Source organism: Penicillium manginii, assembly GCF_028828005.1.
Source record: "Penicillium manginii strain IBT 31320 chromosome Unknown utg000007l:1.0-2284322.0:1.0-2285126.0, whole genome shotgun sequence".
NCBI classification, from domain to species: domain Eukaryota; kingdom Fungi; phylum Ascomycota; class Eurotiomycetes; order Eurotiales; family Aspergillaceae; genus Penicillium; species Penicillium manginii.
Window position 1 is genome coordinate 81,237 of NW_026643108.1, and position 14,746 is coordinate 95,982.

Genomic DNA, 14,746 nt, shown 5'->3' on the forward strand with positions numbered 1-14,746 from the left:
CAGCTTCCACCTCTCTCCCTCTTCTACCTTTCCCTGCCACCCCCCCCCCCCTCTCCTCTCTTCACTTGGGGCCTTTACAGAATTCTCACCTTTGCGATTCTCGCGATCCTTCTCTTTCTACCATCCGACCTCCCTTGGATGGTTTCCTTCTCGCTCTGGTCGCAAGTTCCATTCTTATCATCCCGACGATCCTCCTTCTCTTCCAACCGAGCAAAATTTCCCCAACGGTCTTGACCTTAATCATCCCAACGAGACCATCTATTTTGACATTTAGACGAGATACGACTGTTCAGCATGGGTGTTCCTAAGTTTTTCCGCTGGCTCAGCGAGCGGTACCCCGCCATCTCGATGCTCATCGCAGAGAGTCGCATCCCCGAGTTCGACAATCTTTATCTCGACATGAACGGTATTATCCACAACTGCACGCATAAAGATAGTGACTCTCCAACGTTCCGCATGACTGAAGAGCAAATGTTTATCGCGATTTTCAACTACATCGAGCACTTGTTTGGAACAATCAAGCCTAAGAAGCTGTTTTTCATGGCCGTGGACGGTGTGGCACCACGTGCAAAGATGAATCAACAACGTGCCCGTCGTTTTCGGACGGCTTTAGATGCCGAGAACGCAAAGAACAAGGCCATCGAGCAAGGCCTGGAGATGCCGAAAGAAGATGCCTTTGACAGCAATTGCATCACCCCCGGCACCGAGTTCATGCAAAAATTGACGCAGCAATTGAAATATTTCATCAACAAGAAGATTTCCGAAGACACAGACTGGCAAGGTGTGGAAATTGTGCTTTCAGGCCATGAGGTCCCCGGTGAGGGTGAGCACAAGATCATGGAGTACATCCGAAATGCGAAAGCACAACCCGACTATGCCCCGAACGTGCGTCACTGCCTTTACGGACTGGACGCGGATTTGATCATGTTGGGTCTGCTCAGTCATGACCCTCACTTCTCCTTGCTCCGTGAAGAGGTGACCTTTGGCCGTCAAACAAAATCTAAACCGAAAGAGCTCGAACATCAGAATTTCTATCTGTTACATCTGAGTTTGGTTCGAGAATACCTAGAGCTAGAATTCCAGGGACTGAAAGAGCCTGGCGCTCTAAACTTTCCATTCGACATGGAACATGTGATCGATGATTTTATCCTCATGGCGTTTTTCGTTGGAAACGATTTCTTACCTAATTTGCCAAACTTACACATCAACGAGGGCGCGCTGTCTCTCATGTTTACGCTCTACCAGGACGTTCTGCGAAAGATGGGTGGATATATCAACGAAGAAGGTGTCATCAACCTGAAACGGTTGGGTACCTTTGTGGAAGCAATGAGTGTCTTCGAACATCGATTTTTCCAAGCCGAGAACTCAGATGCGCAGTGGGTCAAGTCTAAGAAGAATGGCAATGATGGCTCCTTAGAGCTGCAGCAGAAGCCGAAAGAATTGACAATCACCTCTGCGCAAAAGGATATTCTCAAGAAGGTCAAGCAGTACGTGTCGAATCGATCTGGGAAGACTGCCGAGCTGAAGCCCTTGGACTTCTCACCCACCCTTCCAGCCCGCGACCGCGCTTTTGTGGAACGGTTGGCGGACGAACTGCGTGTCCCTTGGTCTACCACGGAGACCGAGACTGGTGATCGTTTCATGAGACTTCAGCTACCCCAACCTCAAAACGGCGACGACGAAAGTGACGACGACGACGAAGAAGCCTCGATGGCTATCCATCGTATCATCCGAAAGTATGAGAAAGCCAAGATCCAGGAAATGACCCCGGAGGAGGCACAACAGAAGGCAGAAGAGAAGTATGATGCAAAGTTCCAGGAGTGGAAAGACAACTATTACCGATCTAAATTTGGTTGGGGTCTCGACAACCAGGAAGAATTGACAAAGCTGGCCGAAAACTATGTGCAAGGATTGCAATGGGTCCTGTTTTACTATTATCGGGGTATCGCCTCATGGCCCTGGTTCTTCAAGTATCATTACGCTCCTATGATCTCCGGTAAGTGAGCTTAATTAACAGTTTCCCTTCGATGCCTAGTTGACAACAGAGTAGATATTGTTATGGGCTTGGGTGTCGACATGAACTTCCGACTTGGACAGCCATTCCGTCCATATGATCAGCTGATGGGCGTCTTGCCCGATCGCAGTAAAAAGATTGTGCCCACCGCTTACTGGGATTTGATGACATCCCCCGATTCTCCCATCATTGATTTCTATCCCAGAGATTTCGACCTGGATATGAATGGAAAAAAGATGGAGTGGGAGGCCGTGGTCAAAATCCCTTTTATCGATGAGAAACGGCTATTGGACGCATTGAAAACCAAAGAGAACGCCCTCGCTCCAGAGGAGAGGGCACGAAACACTTTTGGTGTTAGTCTCAAGTTCACATATTCGCCTGACTTGAATTTCATCTACCCCTCCTCGATGCCTGGCGTGTTCCCAGACCTTCCAAACTGTCACTGTGTCGAAAATGTTTTCGACCTTCCTGTCATGGATGGCCTAGAGCCGTACAACGGGCTGATGGAGGGTGCTTACCTGGGCAAGGCAGCTTTGGCTGGCTTTCCTAGCATCAAGACGCTTCCACAGGTTGGTCAACTCGGTTTCCACGGTGTTACTGTGTTCCAACAAGAAAGTCGCAATGAAAGCCAGGTCGTCACTCTTCTTGACCCTGGCAGTCGTTCCAATATTGAATTGGCCAAGACAAAGCTTGGCAAACGTGTCCATGTCGGATATCCCACTCTACAAGAGGCTCTTGTGATCCGTGTTTCGGATGAGCTTTTCGACTACATTCTGCCCGAAGGCGAGCAGCATGTTGTGTCGATCCCCCACACCCCTCAACAAATCGAGCAATGGAAAAAGAAGGCGACCAAGATCGAAGGCACTTACAGCAAGCGCCTTGGAATGATCATTGGTGAGGTTGAATCCTTGGTTCACATTCAGTTGCTGAAAGGCATGAATAAGACCGAAGATGGCACCACGATCAAGGAATTTGCAGATATACCTGGGCAGGAGACCGACTATGCTCTGCAAATCGTCGTTGATGAAGTTATTCATCCCGATGAGCGTTTCATTGAGCGTGAAGCTTTGCCCATTGAGGAAGAGTTCCCACAAAACTCTCGTGCCTTCTTCTTGGGTGACTTTAACTACGGACGCCCTGTTCATATTAGTGGTCATGAAGATGGCAAGGTCAATGGATTGATCGCGGCTGTGCCAGGCCGCGAACCTGAGTTTGGAAAAGAGCGTGTTAGGGAAGTGGAGCGTTATTGCCCTTACATGCCTTCGTATGCGATTGCTCGCAATCTCCGCCTCAACCCCCTGGTCCTGGCCAAGATTACCTCCTCGTTCTCTGTTGATATCGATGGTCAACGTGTGAATCTTGGCTTGAACCTAAAGTTCCAGGCCCGGGGACAAAAAGTTCTTGGCTACTCGCGTCGCGGCGACAACGGCTGGGAGTTCAGTCAAAAGGCAGTCGATCTGCTGCAACAGTACATGATGAAATTCCCTGAATTCATCGCCGGAATCCAGCGCCGCCCGCAACAAGACCGTTATTCTCCAACTGATTTCTACTCGGAGGAAGATGCCCTCCTCAAAATGAAGGAGATCCGGGATTGGCTCAAGTCGATCGAAGCCAAAAACTTTGAGAGAGTCCCTCTTGACGCAGAGCAACTGGACTCGGACATGGTCGGGCTGATCGAACGTGATGCTGATGGTCTGGCGCAGTCACAGGCTCCAATGAACCCCAAGAAGGTCCGTGGTGTTCCTCGCAGTGCTCTCCTTCGCCCTGCCGATGCAGAGCATCGCCTGAACAACCAGACTTTCAAACTTGGCGACCGTGTTGTGTACGCCCAAGACTCCGGAAAGGTGCCTATCGCAACCCGTGGCACGGTTGTCGGTCTTACCAGAACCCCGAGGACACTTCTTCTCGATGTGGTATTTGATGTTTCCTTTATGAGCGGAACCACCCTGGGAGATCGCTGCTCGCCATTCCGCGGACAGACAGTGCTCGCATCATCCGTATTGAACCTATCCTACCGTCAGCTCATCGCTAGCTCCCGTGCCGCTACTAGCCAGCAGGGCCAACAGACCCAGGCCACAACTGGATATGGTATGCCCCTCGGACCGAATGGAGAGGGCCAGCTGAAAAATGCCCCGGTCCCTCCACCCCTGAGAGGTTCTTTCCGTGGTGCTCTTGGCGGTCGTGGCGGTATGCGCAATGGTCAGACTTCTGAACTTCCTTTCCACCCCCGAGGCAACGGTGGTCCTCCGCGCGGTCCCCGTGGCCGTGGCCGCGGCGGACAGCAGCATAATAACGGCGGCTATGTCTCGGTCGATAACAGTGACCCCTCTGACGGCATCATCCAGCACAACCCCGATTTTCGCCCTCAAAACTACACCAATGTTCCGCCCCCACAGGGAATTGACCAGCAACGTGGCCGTGGCCGGGGACGTGGTCGCGGTCGTGGAAACGGGTCCCGCGGTGGTCGGGGACGTGGCCGAGGTGCTGCCACCGAAAGCTCGTAGTGCCTTGGGTTCAGTCTGATTGGGCTTTTAACTCCGCGTTAAGATGCTTTGGTTTCTTCTATCCATATGTATAGAGGATCTGTGGGTTCTTTTCTGAGAATTGGGTGGTCATTTGGACTGTACTATGATCAGGATTATACCCCTTGATCTGCTAGGAGTGATTGATCAGGAGTTACGTATAATGGATTTGATGCCAAAGCCAATGTATATCAAGTAGTAGATGATTCATCGCTCTGAAATATTTTAGTTCTGGTCGTAGAAGCGATTTTGTAGGCTAACTTGACAAGTCTTCCGCCACCAACGGTCAAAGGTCAAGTTTCCTTTTCCGAAACAACACCATCAGATGCATGTTTGGAAGGATGTGCTCCCCAACATAGATGTTAGCAGGCCTCCATCCAGTCTGACTATTCTCGAACTTAAAGTCGTAGTCCATCAAAATCCGACTCAGAATCGCTTTGATCATACATGATGCAAAGAAACGACCTGGACAGGCCTGACGCCCATAGCCGAAGTGCATTGCACTGGGGCTGAGAGAGATGTAGCTGGTTGATGTTGTCGAAGTCAGCGGAGCGCCCTGTGAGTTTACGTCATCCATGCCATTCATGGCTGTGTTATGCTTGCCAGACTTCAGAGCATTGCGGCGGTCATTTGTGTCTTGACACCACCGAAATCCGTCGAAAGCAGAAGCATTGGTGACGAGAGACGGATCTCTCGACATTGGACCCGCTGGAAAGCAGATGTGCGTGCCTTCTGGGATGATCAGTCCATCTGAAAGTGTCAAAGGCTCCTTAACTATACGGTGCATAGACACTAAGAGAGGAGAATTAAAAACAGCCATATAGCTGTGGGTCAGAAGGTGTTTCTCTTACAGTCGCCTATCGAACTGAAACGCTGCGACTCGCGCATGAAGCTATCCAGACGCCGCTGTGCATCTAATGATGCCTTTGTTGCGTTCTCCCACCCATTTTGAAACGTCACTTGGATCTCCTCGCGCAGAGGCTCGAGATATTCTGGCCTGGCGATCAAATCATAGAGAGCCTGGGTCAGTGTGATTGAACTCGTATGTATGACCGCCATACTCGTCAAGACAAGCATGTGATGCGCAAGTATCTCAGGATCAAAGTCCTCTTCATCTTCTACGCCATCCATCATCCATTGGAGAAAATCATCTGGTTTCTTGTAGTTAGGGTCGTTGAGCGCCTCTGCTGCCCGGCGTTGTTCGACCATCGGTGCAAAGAGTTTCTTGACACACCCAACCTGCCGTTTCATCTGCCGCACTGGTGAGAGAAATTGTGCGACAAAGGGGCGAAGGAAATTTGGGAACGGGCGGAGAAGAAGAATTGTCAATCCTACATTAGCCGAGTAGCTGCCTGCTGTGGTCATCCATTCTTCGTTGCGACGTAGTGTGTCGCCACCCGCAATACGAGATGTCGCTCGAGTAATGAGGTGCACAAACATTTCGTGTGGCCGAAGCGGAACCCATACCTCTATGTTTTCTTAATCTAGATTACATGGCATCTTATAACCCACACCAATGCTTACCATCGCACTTTGGCACCGCTGCATTGAATGCATCACCAAGCTCATTTATAATCCATGGTATAACTCGACCTTGTTCATGATTCGCATATCAGCACCTAGACAACTGACACGATCTGCAGAGCATGGAAACCTACGCAGTCGAGGGGTCAGACATCGTTTGACTGTTTGAGATGGTAGGTGACTGCTTATCAAAAGATTTGTATAGTCGCCCAGTGCAATCTAATTCAAGCTGGTCAGGAAACTGCGCACATATCTTCAACATGAAATTGACTGGAAGCAGTACCTCAAATTGTGCCTCAAACGAACTGAGGATAGATGGCGGGAGGTGTTTCAGCTCCTCTAGATACTTGGTCGGCAACACGACGACTTCACCATCGCCAGTGAGCATACGAAATGGAGTGTCCTTGTACTGCAAGCTGTAAACATGACGTTTATGCAGAAAGGTCAGAGGATCATCAGACCTGCTCATATCCCCATTGGATCATTGAACATGCTTTTGGATAGTAAAGAATTCGGTTGATGATGTCAGGTAGATATGCGTTGAATTTGACGATGGGTATATGGTTCAGTCTGGTATTTGACTTCCTACAAAACAGGTAGATTATCAGCAAAAGCCCAAGTAGCGACAACTGAATGTTTCCAGCCATAGAAGTGTCAACCCAGGAAATCATATTGAGAAACGAGTGCGGACGTATGTAGTATTTGGAGGGATCGGGGAGATCTTAATGTATGTGTGGAGAGTGGTACAAAGGGGCATCGGATAGTATTGTGTGGCACCAAGAATGGGAATCTAAACAAGACAGAAGCACTGCTTAGCTGTGAAACCTTGAGAAAGGGTCAGAAAGGCTTGCCCTCTTAATAGATGTATGTACAATTTGAGTTTTTGAATTTTCCAAACACATGGCCAATCTTTTCCGATCTGATATCATGGTAGTGTGACGACGACTATGAAGCGGACGGTTTATAGCCACTATTATCCGTCAGAAACTCTCCAAATAACATTGCTGTGATACTTGGAGTCTTCTAAGGTTTATTTCTCAATCCTTTCAATACGGGAAAAGGTCGGCGAATTATTAAATCGTGTGAAAAAGCCCGAGGCGAGCATTTGCGGGCAATTTGACCAAATACCCATGCAGCTATTCTTAAGCCAGTCTGGTGAAATTCACTGCCATCTAGATCTTTGTTTCAATTACGCCGTGTCCAGCCACAGGTACAGACCTGGAGATAGTGATGACATATATAGAGTTCAAAAGAGGATATTGATGGATGGAAACTGCCCTGGGGTAGGTAACCTTGGAACTAGTGGTCAAGCCAACTTGACGGATGTCAATAAATGGATAAAAAGAGGAATGAACGGGAATCAGTGTAATTATCAACCTTGGGACCCGGTGAGCTTAGAGCATTTGAATACATGTGTAACAATTCTAACTATTAAATAACCTGGTATCAAAAGAAACTAAACGCAAAGAGAAACGACCGACAGCGCCAACACAGACGCTAGAAGCGAGAGAGCACCATGGTGTTCCTGGCGGCTCGATCCGTTGCTCTTATTACTATGGGTGCTGTTTCCAAAGCCAACAGTCTTCTCCCATTTGACCGTCGAGGCATCCGTCTCCAGTTCATCTGAATGATAATAATCAATAGTTCCCGAAAACGCGATTTCAATGGCAGCATAGACAATCACGTCCACCTCGCAGAAACTAGCCTTTTTGCCACATGATGGATAGCTCATGATGTACCCAGTCAAAGTGATATTGGCAGTTGTATCGTCGAATTTTAGTCCGAAAATGGGATTGGGGTAGGTAACATTGGAGTCGTACTCCGCCCAGAGCATCTTGGTCAAAAGCACTCCATCCCATGGGATGTCCTTTGTACCATTACAACTCGTCATGTTGTAAATTATGGTTTTCAAGCCATTGAAGTCCGAGCCATTGTAATAGGAATCACCAAGTACGCCTGAAAGGCTGTATGGTGCTTCTTGAGTCTTCTCCAGGGTCAAATTAAACGAATCTTGAATATTTGTCTCGTTGTGAGCGATCGCAGGGCTGGAGACATTCCGGTAATTAGCACATATTCTCTAGGTCTGAGACAATGATTAGTAGCTCGACTCACTTAGAAGAAAACAATCCCCAGCCCCAGGGATAGTCAGCAATAGTCTCATTGCTTTTCAGGGTTGAGAAATCGAAGCCTTCGTCCCAGAGGGTGTGAAAGACATTCACGGGGTTATTGCCAGCGTTTTGGCTACTTCGCTCGGTGAGAGCCAGAACGGAATCATAATGAGCCTTGATCTCCTTGCCTTCCAGGTTTGGGCACGAGGTGCTCTGATCTGTTTCAATTTCCTGTTTCGAGACGCCTGAAAAAGGCTTCACGCTGATGGTAGTAGTTCCATTGTAGTACCTGATCAATCAGCTTGTTGAATTGTAGAGAGAAGTTCGCTGGTGATACTCACGATCCAACCCAGTCATACAGCCCATTAGAAGTGACATTATCCGGTCGGAAGTTCAGCGAAGGGTTATAATTAGTAGCGTTCGTAGCAGATACCAGAGCCGCAGAAGTCAGGCCAAAGGCCAATTGAATGAGTGAATTGCGGTGCATCGTTGCAGATTTAAGTGTCTCGCTATAAAAGAATGTGGGGTTGAAAGTTGAGATCAAGCCTTGCCCACTCTGAGGCTCTGAACGGGAGATGAACTTAAATAAAGGGGAAATTTCCTCAAGCAGCAGGACAAGCGATTGAACCCAGGCGGCTCCCGAAATATCCGGGTTTTCCTATTTTAGCCGTACTAAAAGCTTAGCGTATAATGAATTGGGGGCCAATACAAGCGAAGCTCGGTAAAAGATGCTGAATTATGGTGGTTACAATCACTAGTGTAATTGGTGGATAAAACGGCCCAACCATGGGATGAAAAAAAATTGAGGGACCAATATTTGTATTGAATTTCGGTCTGCTCAGGTCTCTTCCTAGTACTATTTAACTAGCATATCTCCACCCTTGCGGCTCACCAGCAGCGTCTTCAGCTACTTTTAGAGCTTTGTTTTTTTTGGAACAATACCATTTGGTCATGAGAGCAAAAATAGTAGTAAGACCACAGCCAGCAATGATAGCACCTCCACCAGTCTGGTAATAAGGCTCTTGATTGGTTAGAAAGAAGTATGGAGTGAACCAATGAGACACGGAAGAGACACAGTTGGCATAAGCAATAAGAGCAGCACGTTTCGTGCGAGGGCGAGGAACGACAGTTGTTTCCCATGAAATTTGGACCTAATGAACTGCAGATCAGCACATGATTTATGAAATTGCCCCTAATTGAGTGAAGTGACTTACACTAAGACCAGCAAACGGACCCACGACAAGGAGGATCATGGCAAAGTAACGAGCACCCACGTTGAGGGTTGTGATCATCACCACAGCGCCAACGAGAGTCGCTAAAATCGGCCCGATGATGTGATAGCCATGCTCCAATCTGCGTCCGGATGACCAGGAGATTCCCAAAGTCACTAAAAAAGCGATGACTGGCGGAGGTGCTTGAATAAGGTATGTGATGTTATTGCTAAAGCCAAGGGTTTTCACAATCTGGGAAAGTTTGTAAGCTTAAGGGACAGCGCCAGAGCTTAAGGGTGAATCTTACCGAAGGGAAGAAGTCCTTATATGACTGCGCAATAATCAAGGAAAAGTGAATAGCTGCAAAGAGATGCGAGAAAGGGTCCTTCATGGCTTTCCAGAATCCATCCCAGTGTCCACCTAAATCATCCTCAGATAACCCACCAGCAGAAACCGACTGCCGATACTGAGCCATGGCCGACTCCTCTTCAGTGATAAAATATAGACCGGTCGAATCGGGGAAGTTCGGGATGAACCAGAAGCTGATGATAGCAACGATTATGCTGACAATACCTGCATCACACAGTTCAAGTTAGACCTGGTCCTTCAAAGTCGAATTTTGTGAACACTTGCCCTCAAGAAGAAGAAACCATTTCCACGCTCTAATATTCCCGACTCCTTCCATATTGGAGAGGATCCCAGCCGCGAGAAGACCCGACAACGCCTGGGAGATAGTGTTACCGGCGTGCCATATACTCATCCGAAGAGGAGACTCGTGTTTTGTATACCAGGACGAAGTCAGCAATGAGACAGCAGGAACAAAAGGCCCCTCAACGAGACCAATAAGAAAACGGCAAAAGATAAACGCCCAGGACGCTGTCACAGCAGGCATGCATATGGTGACTACAGACCAGGCTAGCATGCAAAGAGGGAGAAGAAGACGAGGGCTTCCTTTGGCTATGATAACATTGGCAGGGATTTGAGAGATGATGTATCCGACATAAAACATCGAAATTCCAGCGGACCACTGAGTATCACTCATACCCAGATCCTCTTGCATGCCCGCCAACCGTGCATTTGAGACATTGATACGATCAAGATAGCTGGGGGAAATTTAGTGGCGAATCGTATTGAATGGAGTAGATTGCTTACTTCATCATGAGCATTGCTGTAACCATAGGCAAGAATTTAAAGTCTAGTTTTCGAACAAGTGACTTTTCAATTTGTCGTCGCTCTTCGGCCGATTTGTCTCGTATGATTTCATATCGTTCAAGAATGAGGTCCCTCTCGAGTGCGATCTCTGAGTGTTCCACATCATCTTTCATGTCAAGAGACTTGCGTTTTGAGTTAAGCGAGAAAGGCATTATCTCGTACTGAGAATCAATATCACGATGCTTGTGATGATTTACAGTGCTGGAGAAATGTGGTATGAAATAGCAAGGGGGGTGCCTCGATTTATACTAACTTTTGCATAGTCCCTCGGAGAAAATCGACCTTCAAGTTCAGGTGTGGTGGCAGGAAGCTGCCGAAAGCACTGCCACTCCTTCTTTGAGAAATAGACTGTTCATCTCCATACCCCGCGTTTTTGGGATGAATTTTTTTGTATATGGGGTACCCCAGGAAGGGGTTTGGCCACGCCAAGCTCCAAGACTCATCGGACCTACGCCGGCATTAATCTGCCCAGGCGGACTTATCCCGAAGAAACGAATCAATGCATGGGATAGTTATATCATACGACAGCTAGAGATCTTAGAGCCGGATACGCAAGGAAATTAACGAATCCTGTTAGTTTCTATAAAGAGACAAGTTCTGGTGTTAGCTAATAAAGTGGAGTATATACCAAATTTTCTCCTAGGACTACCTTAAGAGGTCCTGTAGCGTTGTATGAAAGCCTGTGGGCTTACCGTGGTGATTGCTGCGCCGGGGAATATCCGTCACGCCCGCGGTGCTATCCCGATGCCAGTAGTAAGTAGCTCTGTCTTGGAATGGTGCTAGCAAAGAGAAAGTTGGGGTAATGAACCCCTCGTCTATGGATTGCATGTTGAGAAGCGAGGTGATCTTCAACTTGAACCTACCAGTATTCAAGACAACACTTGAAATATTCACTCCTACTTGGGCCAACCGAGTGCGCTTGCGAATTTGAACTTCTAAATATTGGGTTCATCTATACACTTTTGAGGGGGTACCTAATATACAAACGCCTGCGCAAATGCAAATAGACATTATATGGGGAATCATTCAAGACCAATCCACTCGCCATCCGAGCCTTCAGCATCTTCCATTTGATCATCACCACCCTCAACATCATCGTCGGCGATGGGCAATAAGGCACTGGCGGGCTTCTTATCCGCGAGGACAGGCTTGGACAGCAGATAGTTCAGATCATAGAGGTTCTTCTCCGTCATCCGCTTAAGGTTCTCCCGAATGTCATCAATTGCGCGCTGGACAATGCGCAGCTCAGGGGCAAATGTTCCTGAGTTTTCTTTGAAGTATCTACCATGGCAGTTGAAGAGGGACTCGAACCACAACAGGTTGAATTCAAGATGGGGGGGGTTTCTTCAGCAGCATGTGCGACAAAACGGAGGAGTCGAGGCAGATAGACCGTGGGCACGGATCGGACTGCATGGGAGATATCTGAAGGGGGGATAGCTTCGTAGACAGCACGGATGAGCTTAGACTCGTTCAATCGGAAAGCCATGATGAGAGCCTTCAGGAAGGTGTTGTCGTCATCAACGGTGTTGGCTTCGGCGGCGGCCTTAGCAGCATCCAGTGTGGCGAGAATGGTGGACGGGGTGATGGTGATATCCAGATCGACGGGATCAAAGACGAAGTCCGTATCGAGACTGTAGACAAGAAGACCCTCAGTTGAGGCAGCGCAGAATGCGCGACCCGTGGGTGCGAAGTCAACACATGTGACTCGGACTTCGGGACGAGTAGTACGAGCTCCGGCATCTCCACGCTTAGCGCCTGGGAGGGTACGATCAATGCGGTCTTCTTTATCAGATGCCTCTCCAGTTTCGTCAATGAGCCCACGAGGTCCAGCCTCGGTGAGGTTGCGGCTGTTCAGGAACTCTTGGGTGCCGTCCAGTGACAAATTCACTGAAACTGTGAACTTCTTGATCATAGATCCGGTGTTCACGTCATACAAGCAGATGTACTTGCTGTTTCCAGCAGCGAGAATGCAGCTGCCATCAGCGCTGTAGGTTATGCGGTTGAACGATTTGGTTCCAGCAGCATTAGCGGCGGTGGTACGGTCGGACACCTTACGGCCGCCAGAAACATCGCGGCGACCATCCACGTTACCCTCCTGAACAGCATCCGTGACATTCCAGAAAGAAAGTTGTCCGTCGAGTGTAGAAGCGGCAACTTGTTGTCCGTCGGGTCGGAAAGAGACGCTCAAGACATCTGACACGAGCTGAAGAGGCTCGCTAGTCTGCGCACGGCCGAAGACGCTCCAGATGCGAACAGTGCGATCCCAACTACCGCTGACCAGATGGTTACCATCACCGGCGAATGCCAAGCTAGAAACAGGACCCTCGTGGCCAGAAAGTTGATCCAGCAGTTGGCCGGTTTGCACGGACCACACGTGGATATCAAAAGAGTCGGGCGAACCGGCACATACCACCTCACCGCTAGGATCCACCGCAAGGGAAGAAAATGACATTCGCGAAGGGGCTGTGAAAGTGCGGAAGTTACGGTATCGGATAAGATCCCAGGCGCGCACAGATCCGTCCAATGACGCAGTGAAAAGGACACTTCCCTTCTTAGCGAATTGACAAGCGGAAACACCGCTGGTGTGTTCAGTGAAAGTCACAATGCAGAAGCCTGATTTGACGTCCCAAACCTTGACCTTTCCATCATCGGCAGTGGTAACGATCTTTTGTCCGTCTGGGGAATAGACCAGGGAGTTCATAGAATCCAAATGGCCCTGTTGCTTCAAGATGTATGACTCTGATTGCCACTCCCACACCAAAAGTTGACCGTGCTTGGAAGATCCAAATGCAAGCCACTCGCCAGATTTGTTGATAGTAACGACATCAATGTTGCTCTGGGAGACACTGTTGGGGCCAATTAGTATATTATTGTATACATCGATTTGAAGCTGTCCGCATACCTGAGTTGATGGATCATGTTGAATTCGGGAAGATCGTAAAGTCCGAAGAGACCGTTGGAAAAGCCGACCACAAGCAGACTAGACGGGGAGTGGAATGCGGCGCAGTTGACTTTGGCATCGTTTTGCATGAAGAAATCCTTCTTAGCAATTCTCCATTGGGGTTCGCCGATTTCCTCATCAGTTTCGGGGTCCATCTTTGCTGTGTATTCCCAGCGGAACAGGGCACCATCTTGGCTGACTGTGTAGATCTATGAACACATTAGAAAGAGACGAGTATAATGTAGTGGCGATATTTCTTACCGATTCTTGCGCTGCGTCGAAGTATGCACCCACGACGCCCTGGCGGTGGCCAGCCAAAGTGGTGGGTTCAAACCCATCCTCCTTGTCCAAACTCCATACGCGCGCTGTGAGATCACGGGAGGCCGAGAGCAAGAAGCGCGAATCGCTGGACCACTCAATGCTCTGAACAGTGTCGAAGTGGGCGGCGGAATCACGGTGTAGAACAAACGGGGCGAACTCAATCTCGCCATTTGTCTCAGTCCCGGGAGTAGAGGGAGTCTGCCAGATTTGCACGCGTCTTCCTACACCCACAGCGAAATGTCGGCCAGATGGAGAGAACTTGAGAGCGGACACGCGCGACTTGAAGGAAAAGTGGTGGATGGCAATGCGACGGTGAAAGTTGGTCAAGATCGCACGACCAGTTTCATCGACAGTCAAAAGTAGATTGCCTCTGGGGGATAGATCGAGTCGGTCGATGTTCGTGCGGTGGGCGAAGGGAAGGGTATAAGAAGTATTTCTGAGGGGCATAAGATGTCAGAACGATCACGATCTAGAGGGGCCAAGGAAATGAAGAAAGCTGAAATTCATTGGAAACATACTGCACAAGATCGAAGACAGTGACTCGATTGCCTACTGGCGAAAGCAAGCAAGTACCATCGGGAGTGAAGAGCAGGTTACCCTGACGGTAGACCGTCCCCAACAGATTTGAGAACTGTCAAATAGGTTAGTACATGATCAATGGAATTCATGCAATGTCATTCCGCGGAGTCACACACCTTGAAGTCCGTCTTCATCTTTTGTTTCCTATATTTTTTCCCTTTGCGACAAACTTCCCGTCAAAAATTCCTGAGCAGAAGGAATGATAAGAAAGGCGGATCAGTAGGATAATCCGGTTCCGTTCCCAATCAGGGATGGTGTATAGGGCTAGTCCCAGATAGGCAAGGGCCAGCTATACTCCAGAAAACGAAAGGAGA

General features: G+C 48.7%; 5 protein-coding genes across 5 annotated transcripts; 1 reads left to right on the forward strand and 4 right to left on the reverse strand.

The window, feature by feature from the left end:
* Positions 1 to 294: 294 nt before the first annotated feature.
* N7533_009957 (chromatin-binding exonuclease XRN1) lies at positions 295 to 4,518 on the forward strand (the record flags this gene model as incomplete). The annotated part of the gene is made up of 2 exons (XM_057106607.1): positions 295 to 1,996; positions 2,051 to 4,518. 2 exons carry the CDS (start codon positions 295 to 297, stop codon positions 4,516 to 4,518), a joined length of 4,170 nt encoding a protein of 1,389 aa, XP_056955824.1.
* Positions 4,519 to 4,822: 304 nt separating this feature from the next.
* N7533_009958 (cytochrome P450) lies at positions 4,823 to 6,529 on the reverse strand (the record flags this gene model as incomplete). Its single annotated transcript, XM_057106608.1, has 5 exons — positions 4,823 to 5,328; positions 5,388 to 6,005; positions 6,061 to 6,129; positions 6,195 to 6,279; positions 6,344 to 6,529. The coding sequence occupies 5 exons, from the start codon at positions 6,527 to 6,529 to the stop codon at positions 4,823 to 4,825; spliced, it is 1,464 nt and encodes a 487-aa protein (XP_056955825.1).
* A 987-nt stretch (positions 6,530 to 7,516) lies between these two features.
* On the reverse strand, positions 7,517 to 10,704 carry N7533_009959 (major facilitator superfamily domain-containing protein; the record flags this gene model as incomplete). The annotated part of the gene is made up of 7 exons (XM_057106609.1): positions 7,517 to 8,105; positions 8,173 to 8,457; positions 8,510 to 8,826; positions 9,383 to 9,631; positions 9,687 to 9,952; positions 10,007 to 10,482; positions 10,532 to 10,704. The coding sequence occupies 7 exons, from the start codon at positions 10,702 to 10,704 to the stop codon at positions 7,517 to 7,519; spliced, it is 2,355 nt and encodes a 784-aa protein (XP_056955826.1).
* A 404-nt stretch (positions 10,705 to 11,108) lies between these two features.
* N7533_009960 (uncharacterized protein) lies at positions 11,109 to 11,419 on the reverse strand (the record flags this gene model as incomplete). The annotated part of the gene is made up of 2 exons (XM_057106610.1): positions 11,109 to 11,161; positions 11,284 to 11,419. 2 exons carry the CDS (start codon positions 11,417 to 11,419, stop codon positions 11,109 to 11,111), a joined length of 189 nt encoding a protein of 62 aa, XP_056955827.1.
* A 194-nt stretch (positions 11,420 to 11,613) lies between these two features.
* N7533_009961 (snoRNA-binding rRNA-processing protein PWP2) lies at positions 11,614 to 14,566 on the reverse strand (the record flags this gene model as incomplete). Its single annotated transcript, XM_057106611.1, has 6 exons — positions 11,614 to 11,852; positions 11,903 to 13,437; positions 13,494 to 13,741; positions 13,794 to 14,289; positions 14,372 to 14,484; positions 14,549 to 14,566. The coding sequence occupies 6 exons, from the start codon at positions 14,564 to 14,566 to the stop codon at positions 11,614 to 11,616; spliced, it is 2,649 nt and encodes an 882-aa protein (XP_056955828.1).
* Positions 14,567 to 14,746: the final 180 nt, after the last annotated feature.